Below are 16450 nucleotides of genomic sequence, written 5' to 3' on the forward strand. Positions count from 1 at the left end.
CCAAAGGATTTCTGCAGCACAACACAGGCCTGGGGCTACACAGGTTAACTGTTACGTGGATCACTAACTCCCCAATGTACAGTGGTCTTCTGGTGTATTAGGTTTGCGTGGCAAGGTTTTGGTAGCAGGGGGACTACAGGGGTAGCTTCTATGAGAAGCTACTAGAAGCATCTCCCATGTCTGACAGAGCCAATGCCAGCCAGCTCCAAGATGGACTCGCTGCTGGCCAAGGCCAAGCCAATCAGCAACTGTGGTAGCACCTCTCTGATAACATATTTAAGAAGGAAAAAAAAAAAAAAAACCCAACAAAAAACTGGGGGCAGTTTTTGCAGTCAGAGAGAGGAGTGAGAAGATGTGAGAGAAACAACTTTGCAGACTCCAAGGTCAGTACAGAAGGACGGGGAGAAGGGGCTCCAGGCACCGGAGCAGAGATTCCCTTGCAGCCTGTGGTGAAGACCATGGCGAGGCAGGCTGTCCCCCTGCAGCCCATGGAGGACCATAGTGGAGCAGGTGGAGGCACCCGAAGGAGGCTGTGGCCCGTGGGAAGCCCATGCTGGAGCAAGCTCCTGGCAGGACCTGTGGACCCGTGGAGAGAGGAACCCATGCTGGAGCAGGTTTGCTGGCAGGACTTGTGATCCCGTGGTGGACTCACACTGGAGCAGTCTGTTCCTGAAGGACTGCGCCCCATGGAAGAGACCCATGCTGAAGCAGTTCGTGAAGAACTGTAGCCCATGGGAAGGACTGGCATTGTAGAAGTTCATGGAGGACTGCCTCCCATGAGAGGGACCCCATGCTGGAGCAGGGGAAGAGCGTGAGGAGTCTTCCCCCTGAAGAGGAAGGAGTGGCGGAGACAACATGTCATGAACTGACCGCAACCTCCATTCCCCATCCCCCTGTGCTGCTGCGGGGGAGTAGGTAAAGAATTCAGGAGTAAAGTTGAGCCTGGGAAGATGGGAGGGGTGGGGGGGAGGTGTTTTAAGATTTGATTTTATTTCTCATTACTCTACTCTGATTTGCTTGGTAATAAATTAGATTTTTTTTTTCTAAGTTGAGTCTGTTTTGACCGCGACAATAATTGTTGAGTGATCTCTCCCTGTCCTTATCTTGACCCACAAGCCTCTCGTTATATTTTCTCTCCCCTGTGCAGTTGAGGAGGGGGTGTGATAGAGGGGCTTTGGTGGGCACCTGGCCTCCAGCCAGCATCAACCCACCACATCCAGTTAGGATCACTACATTCCACCCCTTGATCCACATATAGTTTATCTTTCTTAAATATATTATGTTACAGATTATATTAGTAAGCGGTTCAGCTAATAGAAAATTTCTTATAAATAAGTTAGTCACTATGAATAATAATAGTACAAGGATAATGACAAGTAAGACAAATACTGGTTGTGAAAATAACTGTAGAACAGCAATGATATTAGGGCTAGCATAGTGCGGGCCTGCTCAGATTTTCAGAGAGGTGCCACCAACTCCACTGATGGTCTCAGCTGTGGCCTGAAGTGAGGCTGTTGCAGAGCTGGCTGAACTGGCCATGTCTGGCACAGGGCAGCTCCTGACCTCTTCCCACAGAGACTACCCCTGCAGCCCCCCTGCTACCAAAACCTTGCCACCTGCACCCAATACAACCACATCTATTACACTGATGATCTGTGCTGTATATGGAGCTACAATGTGAGGAAAGCACTTTTAGCTACTGTGTTAATAAAATAATTTAGGACATTTTCAGTGCCATTTTTAAGCATCAGAGTAATTTGTAAATGTCTTGGTATGCCTATCCACAGAGATCAACATGATCTAGTCTTCATCCCTATTTTCGCAGCCCTATCTGAAACTGAAATAGTAGGACTGCAGCAGGAGTGAAATAAGAATGTAGCGATTATTTACCTTCAGGTCTAGATATTAGAGGATGCATATAATATCTACAGTCAAAGTTTTACACAATATTCTAATAGAACAGCAGCAGCAGTTGTTGCCGTGTGCTGAGAATAGTGGGAGGTCTGTGAAGTACCGGGAGGTGTCTGAGGGGGTTTCTGGGCCCCTGGCACCCTTGGGCTGTGTGTGTGGAGGGACGGCCAGCCAGCGACACATCTCACGACAGGGGCAGGAAAGTTAGGCAGTGCTGGTAGTCCCCGCGGCTAGTTCAAACCGCTAGGGAGCGTCAGCGACCAGGGCATAGCGTGTAGTTCCCTTGTGCAAACAGGGAGCAGTGCCTGAGAGGAACGGTGCAGCAGTTTGCGCAGAAGGGCGGCACACTACCATTTGTTGAGCTGCTGCCTACTCTGCTTGCCTGCAGGCTTAGGCTGCAGCACCGATGGTCTCCCCAGCTAGCTGGTGGCTATACATGCCTACCCAGTAGCTTGAGGCCTCCAGGGAGGGAGTCTCCCTCCTGGAGACTATGCTCACGCACATGGAAAATAAGGAGGAGATTGGCGACAGCCAACATGACTTCGCTCACGGCAAATCGTGCCTGATAAACTCGGTGGCCTTCTATGATGGGGTTACAGCGTTGGTGGATAAAGGAAGGGCAACTGACATCATCTCCTTGGACTTGTGCAAGGCATTTGACACTGTCCCTCATGATATCCTTGTCTCTAAATTGGAGAGACATGGATTCGATGGATGGACCACTCGGTGGATAAGGAACTGGCTGGATGGTCGCACTCAAAGAGTTGTGGTCAACGGCTCAATGTCCAAGTGGAGAACGGTGATGAGTGGTGTTCCTCAGGGGTTGGTCCTGGGACCGGCACTGTTCAACATCTTTGTCGGCGACATGGACAGCGGGATCGAGTGCACCCTCAGCAAGTTTGCCGACGACACCAAGCTGTGTGGTGTGGTCGACACCCTGGAGGGAAGGGATGCCATCCAGAGGGACCTTGAGAGGCTGGAGAGGTGGGCCCATGCGAACTGCATGAAGTTCAACAAGGCCAAGTGCAAGGTCCTGCACGTGGGTCGGCGCAATCCCAAGCACAACTATAGGCTAGGCGAGGAATGGATTGAAAGGAGCCCCGAGGAGAAGGACTTGGGGGTATTGATTGATGAAAAGCTCAACATGAGCCAGCAATGTACACTTGCAGCCCAGAAAGTCAACTGTGTCCTCGGCTGCATCAGAAGAAACGTGACCAGCAGGTCAAGGGAGGATATCCTGCCCCTCTACTTGGCTCTTGTGAGACCCCACCTGGAGTACTGCATCCAGCTCTGGGGGCCCCAGTACAAGAGAGACATGGAGCTGTTGGAGGGAGTCCAGAGGAGGGCTACAAAGATGATCAGAGGGCTGGAGCACCTCTCCTATGAGGACAGACTGAGAGAGTTGGGGTTGTTCAGCCTGGAGAAGAGAAGGCTCCGGGGAGATCTAATTGTGGCTTTCCAGTACCTGAAGGGGGCCTCCAGGAAAGATGGTGAGGGACTGTTTATGAGGGAGTGTAGTGACAGGACAAGGGGTAATGGGTTTAAGCTGAAGGAGGGGAGATTTAGATTAGATGTTAGAAAGAAATTGTTCCCTGTGAGGGTGGTGAGGCACTGGAACAGGTTTCCCAGAGAGGTTGTGGAGGCCCCCTCCCTGGAAATGTTTAATACCACTTGTTGGATGAGGCTTTGGGCAATGTGGTCTAGTGGAGGGTGTCCCTGCCCATGGCAGGGGGAGTTGGAACTAGATGATCTTTAAGGTCCCTTCCAACCCGAACCATTCTATGATTTTATGATATGTTCAGTCAGATGTTTGTGCCTTCTTTCTGTAGATCTTGAACTTGCCACTAACCTCCCTGCTTTTTAGATTTCTAGATTGCTGTCGCACTTTGAGATGGAACAAGTAGAGATGCTAAAGCTATTTGCTGATGCTACCATTTGTTTATTATTTATTTCTGGACCTAGTTTAAGGGATTGAACTTTTTTCTAGGCTACAAAATAGTATAGTAGTAACAAAAGGCCACTAGAATCTCACAGAGTGCAGGATGGTATGAAAATTGAGTGGATATTTGGTTTTGAGAGAGGAAGAGTTGTAATGAGCATGGAGCTATGTATGGAGGGATGGAAGGAGTAAAAGACTGAGTTAATATAGCTCGCCATCACCAAAAGTTCTAGATCCATCACCACCAAAGTTCTAGATATTTATGGCATAAACTTGAAATCCATGCCCTCATAGGTTAAATCTTGCATTTTACTGTATTATTATAAAAAATTGAAGGGAAAGTATTTGCTAATTATTATGTTTGTATTTATCTCTTGAGTCTTCCAAGAACATTTTTCTTTGTATTTTCCCTTATCCAGTCAAAAGATTGGATGTGTGATTCCACTCCCTGGAAGTGTTCAAGGCCAGGTTGGATGGGGCTTTGGGCAACCTGAACTAGTGGAGAGTGTCCCTGCCCATGGCAGGGGGTTTGGAACTAGATGATCTTTAATGTCCCTCCCAACCCAAACCATTCTATGATTCTATGATTCTATGATTCTATGATTCTATGATAAATGATCTAAATGGTTTCTTATTATTTTTAGTTGATGCATTAAGTTATTTATATCTGCCTTCACAATAGCTGTAGAAAAATTTTATATTTTAAAATAGTGTATCTTAGTAGAGAGATACACTAAGAATCTTTAAATTTATTTAGTTATAGCTAAACATTGCAGAATAATGTACTGGATGCTCTGTGGAAGCATGTAAGCTGGATTCCTGAGGTTTGAGCATGACACAAGCCATATGCCCAATGACTCAATGCAGTATTTACAAGCTAACTGGAATTATTCAGCACTACTTTTTTTTCCATAGCCTTTCATGTCCCCTCGATACCCTGGAGGTCCAAGGCCACCTTTAAGAATACCCAATCAGGTAAGAATTTATCACTGATGCGCATTTGTATTCCAGGGGCATGGTGCAGTATTGAGAATAAGGAATGTTCTCTCGTTGGCTACCAATTTCTCTGACATACAAAATTCACTTAGTTTCTCTCTACCCCATTTTGTCTGACCATTAAATGTTTATTTTGATATGATGTGTGATAAGACACACCACTCAGCTCGCTTTCCTATGCTCAATCAGTGTCTACACCTCAAAATGTATTGTGCATTAAGCCTATCTACAGAGGGAGAATATAGTTGTCTTGTGCAGTGCTTCATTAATCTTAGACAATCCTCTGAGAAGGTGGCAGAATGTCTCCATGGTTGTTATATTCTGTAAACTTTCCTAACCACATTAAGCAGTTAGCACCGAGAATTTTTTTTACTTAATTATGCACAAAATGCATCACTCCCTCCTATTCCTTATTAGATGTGTAAAGTATTTTTACTTTGCGGTTATGGAGATTATTGGTGAGGTAAAGATATCATAAAGTATACTGTGACTCTTGCAGAATGAGTAATGAGCTGCTGTTTGTGAGCAGAGACCTTTATTGGCCCATCTGTGAAAAAATGGTTCTGGAAGCAGATAACTTGCATTTTTACAAATTTTTTACATTTTTGTTCTCCTAGTGTAGATAGATGAGGAGAACACAGTAGTTAGCAGATGAAAAGTTAGAGATAAGCAGATGGAAATTATCAGTTGAGCTCTGAAAGTGAAACTGAGTCAATTAAAAGATTGTGAAAGATTGATAGGATAGCTGGAATAGGGTTTTTTTCATGCATCTTAGACTTCCAGGACTGCTTTTCTTGTGGTCACAGCTTGTTGAGGAGACTCTTCTGCTCCAACCTCAGTTCTGGCTATTGTTTATGCCTATATGGCACAATGTCAACAAAATGATCTTGAGCACTGGCACAACATTGCCATAAAGTTGAAGTTTTAGTGGGCTGGACACTTTAGGTTGCAAGACTTCTTCAAATGTTCCTCTTGATGATGTTTGGGAGCACGTTATCTATAGCATAGCTACTTTCTCACAAGGGAAATAGGTGACAACATTCCTGAAGTGATCATCAAGGGACAATATAAGAGTGCAATATTAGGGCTTTAGTTAAATATTTGTTATAGATATACTGTAACTCAGTATCAGATATCTTCCTGCTTTTTGCACCTTTCAATAATGTTAGTCAAAGATACACAAGCATTTGGCTTTCACTTTTTTATTTCTCTTTCTATGTTTCTGAATTGTATAAATACTGGCAGGTAAAAACTGGATGTGGTAAATGCTATAAAAGTGTTACCAACCTACAGTTTTAGTTTCAGAACTATTTTTCAGTTATTTTTGTCGGTACATTACAATATTTTCAGATTAGAGTTGTAACATAATCTTAGTGAATTACAGCTCTTGCAATTCATTTACATTGTGCTGCATTCATGAATTACTGCTTTTGGCAATGCTGCCATACTGTAAGTTACAGTATATATGGGCAGTGTGTGGAATTAATAAACTATTGTAATGCAGCTTTAAGGTTGAAATTTTGATTATATGAAAGTCAATAAAAATCAGTTTATGTTCCCACTGTAACTATAATTCTATCCCTTAATGCATTACAGTAGGGATTATATTTCTTATGCAAGGAAGTGTAACAAAGGGCATGTGTACACAGCACAGTGCAGTGCTGTGTAAGTATATCTGAGCTAGTTGTAAGCTTTTTAGCAAAGAAAGTTAGCATATACTGAGTATCACACTAATGCACCTAAAGCGCCTCTAGTACTCGCTCATCTAGTCCTACAAGAGCATCTGCTCTTGGTAATGCATCATGCTATGCAGTTTTCTTGAAAAGTAATATGATACACTGGAAAGGAACTGCAGTCTCTTATGTAACTATCCACACTAATTACTGCATAAGTTAAGTCTTCAGTCAAATGGGCTTACAGCAGTTCCTCCCTCCTTGTCCTTATTTATCACCTGTCATCTCTGACAGAAATGAACAGTTCCTGCTTCACTAGTATTTGGCACTTTCCTGTGTATTTCATGTGTTGTTCTTGCATATCGTCCTGACTTGGAGCCACTGAAGTAAATGTAAAACTCTGATTTAAATTATGTAGTCTCAGATTAATATATATTCCATAAATACTACAATAGAATACCTTTTCAGTAGGTGTTAAAATGAGGTAACAATATGGATCTTAATTTTGAATTTCCTACCTCTTGTGGAAATAAACATTGGAGTATTTGCAGGCGGTTCCCCTTTGTATATATCCCAAACTACCACAGTATTTCCAAGTCAAGAGTAACTGAATCATTCCCTCAGTAAGCAATAACTCTATTGCCTGAGTAGATTAATAATACCGGATTTATTCACTCCAGATAGATACATTTTTACTGAAAATGTGGTGGTGTTCTGAAATGTTAAATAGCACTTTATGGATCAGCTGCAAAGATCCATTTATAACAACATTTTTCTAGCTGACTAAACTATAGGTAAGAGACTACAGAAATTTTCCTTAAACCCAAGGGTTACTATAAACTCAAAGGGTGGATAAAAAACTGGGAATTTAGAAATAATATGTGTGATTTGGACCAGAGGTGAGGTAACAATACATCTTCATGCTTGAAGGTAAGATTTAGAAGCAAGTTTTGTGACTCTTGTACTACTCTCCTGTAGATGGATAATAAGCTTATTTTAGCATTGATGTCCGAGAGCAAGGCAGAGTGGAAGCTAAAATATCACTCACATCACAGCCCTAATTTACCCTTTGAATGCTGTGATGTTGGCTCATTTATGACTCATTCTCAGAGAAGATCACAATCTTCACATTCTGGCCTCTTAAAGGAAGATGTTAAAATAATGGTTAAAAAGGAAAACTAAAAATTTAAGCTTAGGATAAATTACCAGGTAACCAAGAAATAGGTAATGTTCTGATGTTAAAAATAGGTAAGGTAAATTGAAGGAAGAATTGGGGAAAAAAAGAAAATTAGGCAAAAGTATATTTTGGAGATTATTTATACATAATTCCATGGAAGCCTAAGATTTTGTTTGTGCAAATCCATAATCAGGGTCTTAGGAATTTAGGAGAGTTAACTCTTCCAGATTGCTCGTGATTCAGAAGAAACATCTGAGAATTAAAACCAAAATACCTGTATTACATGCTTAACACAAATTACAGTGTATTATCTCCTTTTGATACTGTTTCTATGTCTGCAGGCACTTGGAGGTGTCCCAGGAAGTCAGCCATTATTGCCTAGTGGGATGGACCCAACACGGCAGCAAGGTGAAGTGTGAAATAAGTATTTGGAATGTTCAAAAGTACTATGATCTCAAACTTGTGTCTTTATGTTTCAAAGCTTACTGCAACTTTGTAAACTGTTTATTAAACTAAGGGATTATTTGTTAAAGTTGTTTTAGAAGGTGCTTGTATATTGCATAGCTGTTCAAGTTGCATAATTTTCTTTCCAGGGCATCCAAACATGGGTGGGCCAATGCAAAGAATAACTCCTCCAAGAGGAATGGTTCCTTTAGGACCACAGGTACCTTCCATGGATATATATCTCTTTTTATTGACAGGATCTGTACTCACACTATATTACTCTGCCATTCTGTGAGTTGAAGATAGAATGTGCCATGACCTGTTCTTCTAATCCCATTTAAAAATAAATTTTATCTCTTTTATAGAATTAATTCTGAATTGCAGCTATACAAAGTGTCAAATTCAAGAATAAGTTATTTTAATTAACAGTTGAAATTAAAACTTACTTAAGTAACTTGCTTATTTCAGAAAAGTTATGTTTGTCCCTCAGACAGTATACGTTATAACTAAAGGCTAAGATTTGTAAAGGAGCTCAAGGACTGAGTAGGTGTTTCCTTATCCTCCCAATCTAATTGATTGCACTGTTTAGGAGGGAAGAATTAATCTAATACAATTAGGTTAGTCAAATTCTTTGTAGTAAAAAATCAAAAAAATATTCTTTAAAGATTTTTCTTCATCCACTATTGATCTAGATTTTTGTTGAGTGCCAGAGAGCTTTTAATGTAAAATTTGAAGTTCACGCTGATGTTTCTCCTCCTTATCAATCAGTATTCTCCTGGAGAAACTGGATGCTCACAGCTTGGACAGGCATACTCTTCACTGGGTAAAAAACTGGCAGGATGGCCAGGCCCAAAGAGTTGTAGTGAATGGAGTTAAATCCAGTTGGTGGCCAGTCACAAGTGGTGTTCCCCAGGGCTCAGTACTGGGACCAGTTTTGTTTTAATGATTCTATGATTCTATAAGTATCTTTCTAGCTCTGTTTTCAAGGAGCGAAGCAACCTTGAAGTGCAAGAATCAACTTGCTGCCTTGCTGCACAGGCAGAAAATGGGAAACCCTTAATGTGCTGGCATAGAAATGCTTATATCAAGTATAGCATTTATATGTTTGTTTCCCAACTGATGTAAACTACTACCAGTAGAAATAATTTGATGCCTATATGATTGTGTCATATACTTATGACAATATAAACCATGACTGTAAACAATTTTTTTCAGTGTAAAGACATACACAGTGTAAATTAAGTCCTCCAAAACCAGATAAGTTACCTCAGTTTTATATTTTATGATTCTAGACTGTTTCAATTTAAATAACTTGAAGCAAAAAGTGGTGCACAGTTGTAAATGCTTGAGTCTTTGAAAAGCTCCAAAGGCTTTGGTTCAGGCTTTTTCAAGCTGCAGTTATGCCAGCTGAACAGGCTGCTACCTACAATCTGTGACTGGCTACTTATTCCAAGTCCCTCATATCTGCTGGTGATCTTCTCACATGCTCCCTAATGCATTCTAGTCAAAAACAATGAGGTTATCATAAATATTTAAGAAAATAAGTCTTGGCTAATCTAGCTCATTTTGACCACCAGAAGTTAGGGAGTACTTTTATGAACAACTCAACTACCAGATAAGCAGTGGAGATGGTGATTTTGATTAAAAAGTTGTAAGGAACAAATTAGGGCAATAACTTCTGCAGAGAGCATAGCTGCAGCTGAAGGAACCTATGTATCAATAGCCTTAATGAAAATATTTTATGACCAAGAAGTACATTTGAGTAGAATTTTTCTAGCCCTGCAGGATTCCATAAAGATCTTTAACCCAGGGCCACACAAATGATTCTTGAACTAAAGTAAAGAGGGGAGATACCAGACAGACCAAATAAGGAGAATGGCTCAGCCCTCCAAATTAAGATGTGAAAATGAAATAAAATAGATACAGAACTACTGTTGTGTTACAGTAAGAATGTGTCCTCTTCCAGATCCAGCAGTAGTGCCAACTGAAGATGTTACTGTGCCTAGCTGCTTTGGCTACCTACCAGTTACTGCCCTACAGTTCTGACAGAGGAGTTGTTACTGTGAGCATCCTCTAATCTATGTCAGACAAAATTATCTAGGATAACTCAGGTTAAACAGGTGGTTTGAGTTAATCTGTCTGACTTTTGCCTGAGCATGCACACCAATAAGTCTGCCAGAACTACAAAAAAAGGCAGGAATGAGTAGTGCTTGATGACTAGCCGCTATGAATAATACTATCTTCAGATGGCACAGTTGGATCTAGAAGACATCAGTTTGCAGCCTTTTGGGAGTTTCTAATAACAAAGGAAGTTATAAGTGTGGGGGTTTTGTTTGCAGTAACAGAACATCCTCTCATAGTTCTAGATCAGTTCTAGGTAACTGATATGTCTCGTATCACTCAACATATATATAGCACCAGACCAATACTTTGAATCTCATTACTGGATTTCTCCCAGGTCTTCATGACTTCATTTTGACATGGATTTGTGAATCTGACCAATATAGAGAACATCCATAAACTTGAGTCATATATTTTATAGTATATGTAGTTTATACTATAAATAGAGCACATTAGTTCTAGTATTGGAAAATAGCAACAATGATTTAGGATTTTTTTAAAGTAAATAATTCCCCCACCCTGTTCAAAATGCACAGCTGTTCATTTTAGAGAATATGCTATTATCCATTCCTTTGGAATATAAAAAAAAATTAGCAGGATTAACAGATTACAGAGTGCATTATGCTTGTGAGGTGAGATATATTGCTCTGCATACATTTAAATAAAAATAGCAATAATTTAGTTTTTCTTATAAATAGTAGAGTTGCTAAGTTTTTGCCATAATATTATCAAAGCACAAACTCTGATTTTATAGGCCTTGGGCAATATGTTTATTAGCATTGTTGTCCCAAAAGTAGGATTGTTTACCCGGTGTGCAGTACACCAATATACACACAGAGCAGAGATATTTTATTTATTTCATGTCTGCGCAGAGATGGGTGCTAGGTGATAATTCCACAAAGCTAGCACGCCACACAGAGAATCTACCACATATTTATCTTGTACAGGATTAGAAAAACCCACCTAAATTTATGCTAATTGGTTATTAATTACTGCACCATCTACTATTGGTCAAGCATCTTTAAATAAGCAGGCATGCCCCTTGAGGATGGGGGAGGGTAATTTGCATAGTCCTTTAATTGGGTGGGTGGTTGCAAACTCCCCCAGCCACCTTTCCCTTTCCCCTAGTTACTGCTGATTTTTGTTGACTTCAGGCCTCTCTAGCAATCACCCAGCTCTGGGTGCCTTCTGGGGCAGGATGTTTCCTCTTTATCAGTTTTCCAGCTCTCCTTCAAGGATAGTCTTTAGCAAAGCATGCTTTTTATCAGTCCTTTGGCTCTTCTTCAAAGGTATAGTTGTCAGCAAAGCAAGGTAGTGCATTTAACCCTAAATTAAACAGTGTCTAAGCACTAACCCAAACACATTTCTGTCCCTGTAAAGTGGAAAATTCTTCTTTGTAGATATCAGCATTGTTATGACATTGATTATCATATTAAATAATTTTCATATTAGTTACATCAGATTTATTAGAATAGACTGACTGATTAGAAGATAAATGTAAAAGTTATTTTATATGTTATAAAATTGATATCATGTGATGTAATTTCATACAAGCATTTATTGATACACTGTTCATTAACAAAATCTAATTAAAAATTATTTTATTTAAATTTTATGATGTAGAAATCTTAGAACAGTCCAGATTTGTTATTTTGATTGAGCTCCCTTGGTATAAAAGTTGAATACATTATAAAACCTGCCCCTCACTGGCCATTGACTTGATCTCTATGTGTGTAAATAATTCTTCCCGAAACAACTGACATTTTAAGTATTCTTAGTGTGTTTATATTGTTTGAGTAGTACATATCATTCTTTTTCCTTGGGGATAACAATATTATTTTTTTTAATTCAACTATGAAAATTCGTGAAAGAATGAATTCCATTGGCCTATCTAGTCAGCAGTTATGTAGGGATATCATTATCCTGCTGTCCTTTCCCTCTCCTCTTTGGTTTTGTTTTTTTGTTTTGTGCTAGTCTGACCCTTGGTTATCATTGCAGAACTATGGAGGTGCAATGAGACCCCCACTGAATGCTCTAGGTGGCCCAGGGATGCCTGGAATGAACATGTAAGCACAATAATAAAATCTTATATTTGGAAAAAAAACATTATTTCTTTGTAGAAGTAACATTTGATAAATATAAGACAAGGGAGAACATGCTTTGGTTAGTAAACATGCTTTGATGGATAATAACTGCAATTAAAAAAAATTAACCTACAACAATTCTTCTGCACGTCTCATACAGGCTCTTTTGCTTTCCTTCCAAATCTGTACAAATACTGAGTTTCTTTTATAGGTCAAAATTCAAATATTGGGAATATTTTGTCAGTATAGTCACTGATATTTGCTTGTATGCATTTTTTAATGACATTATTTTCCTTTTTTTTTCTGATTATTTTGCCAAGAATAGTACAAGTATGCTTCTTTTCTGCAAAATAAAACCATTATTTTAGCAAAATAAAATCATTGTTTATAAGTATTTATAAAAAGGACATGTATTTTACAAAAAGAGTGGATGATTCTCCCTGTGTTGCTGTTTTTATTTCTGTAACTACATTTATTTCTACTCTAACTGGATAGAACAGTATTACAGATATAAGTTCTTCAGTATTTCTGTGTACTTCTCAGGCCTGTTTTTCATTTAGTGTAAATTGACTGAGTTCAGTTAAGCTATATGAATTTATTCCAGGTGTGGATTTGGTCACTGGAATGCATTATTCCTTTTACACCTGTAGAGACACATACCCTTCCTAAGCATGTAGAAAAATTTCAGATATAAAATTACTGTATCTACAGCAGACTAGATTTAAACTAAGGATTTTAGCTTAGCAAAGAGCCTAAAACGAGGAATGTTCTGCACTTATGATAAATCCTTTGCTCACTAAGAGATGTTTCTATGATTAGCAAGTCTGGGAAAAAATAAGGTGCTCCTTGCATTATTTAGATTTCTCTCTTAAAAGATTCATAATACAGGCCAGAGATTATCAAGTGATTCTTGTATCTTGGCCCTACCTCTACATAAGATACTACACTGTTTTTTAACCAGCATTTTGCAGTCCCTGGGTGGTCACAGAAGGCAGCATGGCAGTCAGGATATCAGGACACTAAAATGAAATTTTATTTTCTTACTCCTTTTACACCTTTGTCTTTCAAGAATGAGTTTGCAGCAGATCGACAGAAAACACAGTCAAGATTTATATATGGTTGTTATCATTATATCATAGATACTAATTTTTACTCTTATTTTTAAATTTTATTTTATGTTTATAGGAAACATAAGCAAGAGAGGATAATTTTAATTTCAAATAAAGAGTTACCAACCTGAAAAAAGGAAAGAGCTACCGAGTTTTAGAAAAATATCTAATCCAACATATCCTTTATTCTGATTTCCAGATAAAACTTGAATTCTTGAAGCAAATAAAACCTAAAGTTGGTTGTTACTCTATTATAGACAGCATATATTGGACTAAAGGCAATTCTAGGAACCTTCCCAAGGGTAGGCATTTCTTCTTTTAAATAGAATCAATGTAGAAAAAATATTTAGATATTTGACATTCAGTGCGAGTATATAAGCAGTACATAGATTGTACTCAGAAGGAGATTTTATGATAAGAAAAGGAAATACAACTTTTTAAAATAAAATGTTCTATAAGTAAAATTCAGGATAGGTAAGATATTTTGAGGATATTTATCCACATAAATCAGTATTTACATAAAAAAGATTGGCAAATGGGTTCCTGGATGAAAAAAAGAACTCCTTCTCTGCCAGAAAGAATATGGTTATGGGTTGAAATACTAATATTTTATTATTGCAATATTTAAGAAGCACATTTCATCTTGTGTTGAATCAGTAAATGTACATAGATCATGTTCTTTTATTCAGCGTTATGGGAAGAGCATTTTTCTTTGAACTTGTGTGTTCTGTTGAAGGGATGAACTGCAGTCCTTTACTCAAGGAATTCATGAGCTTTTGAGACACTATTTCTTCTGAGAGCAACATTATATAAAGTAGTAATTATGAAGTAGGTTACCATAGCTATCTCTATGTCTATCAATCAGGCATATGCTGCACTCCTTTACATTTTTACAAATTCATCTTTACTCCAGTTCAGCTGAAAGTGGGAACAGAATACTGTTTCTTGTTTTTTAACAAGACTTCACACTGTCCCTTGCCATATAATGCACATTAAAGGCTTAAGAGTCCAAAGTGCTAATGCTGGAATATTATGCTGTAGCATATAATGATCTGTGTTATATGCTGAATCACAGACCTTTGTAAGGAGTTCCATTATTGCATGCCTTCTAAATGAATAATTTTTTTAGAACTTTTTTTTTACTGTCAATATTTTTTCCTCTTTCAAATGGAGTAACATATGTTGTGCTTTGGGTTTCTATAACTGTATTTCCAGAACATCAATTTGATTTCTTACTGTAAAGTTATTGCTGTCAAATTTGTCTGAAATCTGATAGTACTAAAGTCTTTATACTGTGAAATCTTAGTAAAGACTTGTCTGATCAATTCCAATATTCAAAAACAGTCAGAGTGAATCTAAGGATAACCCATGGGCAGCAGCAATAAATGGACTCAAACATGTTAGAATTCATACTTTGTACATCAAATAAATTGCAAGGGATAATATAATGCTAAGAATGGGGGGACCGGGAATAGGGGTTGCGGTCAGTTCATCACACGTCTCTGCTGCTCCTTCCTCCTCAGGAGGAGGACTCCTCACACTCTTCCCCTGCTCCAGCGTGGGGTCCTTCTCATGGGAGACAGTCCTCCACCAACTTCTCCAACGTGAGTCTCTCCCATGGGCTACAGTCCTTCATGAACTGCTCCAGTGTGGGTCTCTTCCATGGGGTGCAGACCTTCAGGAGCAGACTGCTCCAGTGTAAGTTCCCCATGGGATCACAAGTCCTGCCAGCAAACCTGCCCTGGCATGGGCTCCTCTCTCCATGGATCCACAGGTCCTGCCAGGAGCTTGCTCTAGTGCAGGCTTCCCATGGGGCCACAGCCTCCTTCAGGTGTCTCCACCTGCTCCGGTGTGGGGTCCTCCACAGGCTGCAGGTGGAATCTCTACACCCCCTCATCCTTCCTCCATGGGCTGCAGGGGGACAGCCTGCTTCACCATGGTCTTCACCACGGGCTGCAGGGGGATCTCTGCTCTGGTGCCTGGATCACCTCCTTCTGCACCGACCTTGATATCTGCAAAGTTTCTCACATCTTCTCACTCCTCTCTGGCTGCAAAAACTCCTGCTCCTTTTTTTTTTTTTCCCCCTTCTTAAATATGTTATCACAGAGGCGCTACCACAGTTGCTGATTGGCTTGGCCTTGGCCAGCGGCGGGTCCGTCTTGGAGCTGGCTGGCATTGGCTCTATTGGACAAAGGGGAAGCTTCTAGCAGCTTCTCACAGAAGCCACCCCTGTAGCCCCTCCATTACCAAAACCTTGCCACGTAAACTCAATACAGTAAGTTATGTAGTACTTGCATTTCTATGTAAGATAACTTCCCTATTGCCTTATGTATAGTGCATATTAATTTACATTTTCTTCACATAGACATATCTTTTTTCTTACATATCTTTTTCTTACATTAAAATTTTCCTGTGTTGTATTCAATGGTTTTGGATTTCTGGCACATAAAAATGTGTCTACAAAAACAGTTGTCATTTTAAAATCCAGCTTTTTCTCCCATGAAAGGTCAAAAGGAAGCTGTTCTGGTTAATAGCAAAATATCTGCCAAATATAATTTTACATTTTTCTGGATGAAAAGAAGACAATGACGATGACTGATTCACAAAAAGACCCTCTCCCACATTTCTGTCTTTCCAACCTTCCAAAAATAATGTCAGCGGCTGCGTTGGGTGTACATGGCAAGGTTTTGGTAGCAGGGAGGGGGGCTGCAGGTGTCGCCTCTGTGGGAAGTGGTCAGGGGCTGCCATGTGCTGGACATAGCTGGTTCCAGCCAGCTCCACAACGGCCCCACTGCAGGCCAAAGCTGATTTAATCAGCAAAGCCTAAGGCACCTCTGTGAAAACATATTTAAGAAAGGGCAAAAATACCACAGAGTGAGCAGAGGAGGGAACAAAAAGAGTGAGAAACAGCAAAGGGAACACCAAGGTCAGAGCTCCATGGTGGAGCAGATATCCACACTTCAACCCGTGGAGGACCCACACCAGAGCAGATAGAT

At 39.8% G+C, this 16450-nt stretch overlaps 1 protein-coding gene across 5 annotated transcripts in view; it reads left to right on the forward strand.

The window, feature by feature from the left end:
* Nucleotides 1-16450, forward strand: part of LOC142599185 (single-stranded DNA-binding protein 2-like) — a 191613-nt gene that overhangs the window by 146060 nt on the left and 29103 nt on the right. For all 5 annotated transcript variants that reach the window (XM_075739069.1, XM_075739068.1, XM_075739066.1 and 2 more), the window contains 4 exons: nt 4766-4825; nt 8038-8104; nt 8290-8360; nt 12260-12327. In XM_075739069.1, coding sequence (XP_075595184.1) covers nt 4766-4825; nt 8038-8104; nt 8290-8360; nt 12260-12327 — 266 coding nt within the window. The remainder of the gene's footprint in view (nt 1-4765; nt 4826-8037; nt 8105-8289; nt 8361-12259; nt 12328-16450) is intronic.

This window comes from Balearica regulorum, chromosome W (assembly GCF_011004875.1).
Source record: "Balearica regulorum gibbericeps isolate bBalReg1 chromosome W, bBalReg1.pri, whole genome shotgun sequence".
NCBI classification, from domain to species: domain Eukaryota; kingdom Metazoa; phylum Chordata; class Aves; order Gruiformes; family Gruidae; genus Balearica; species Balearica regulorum.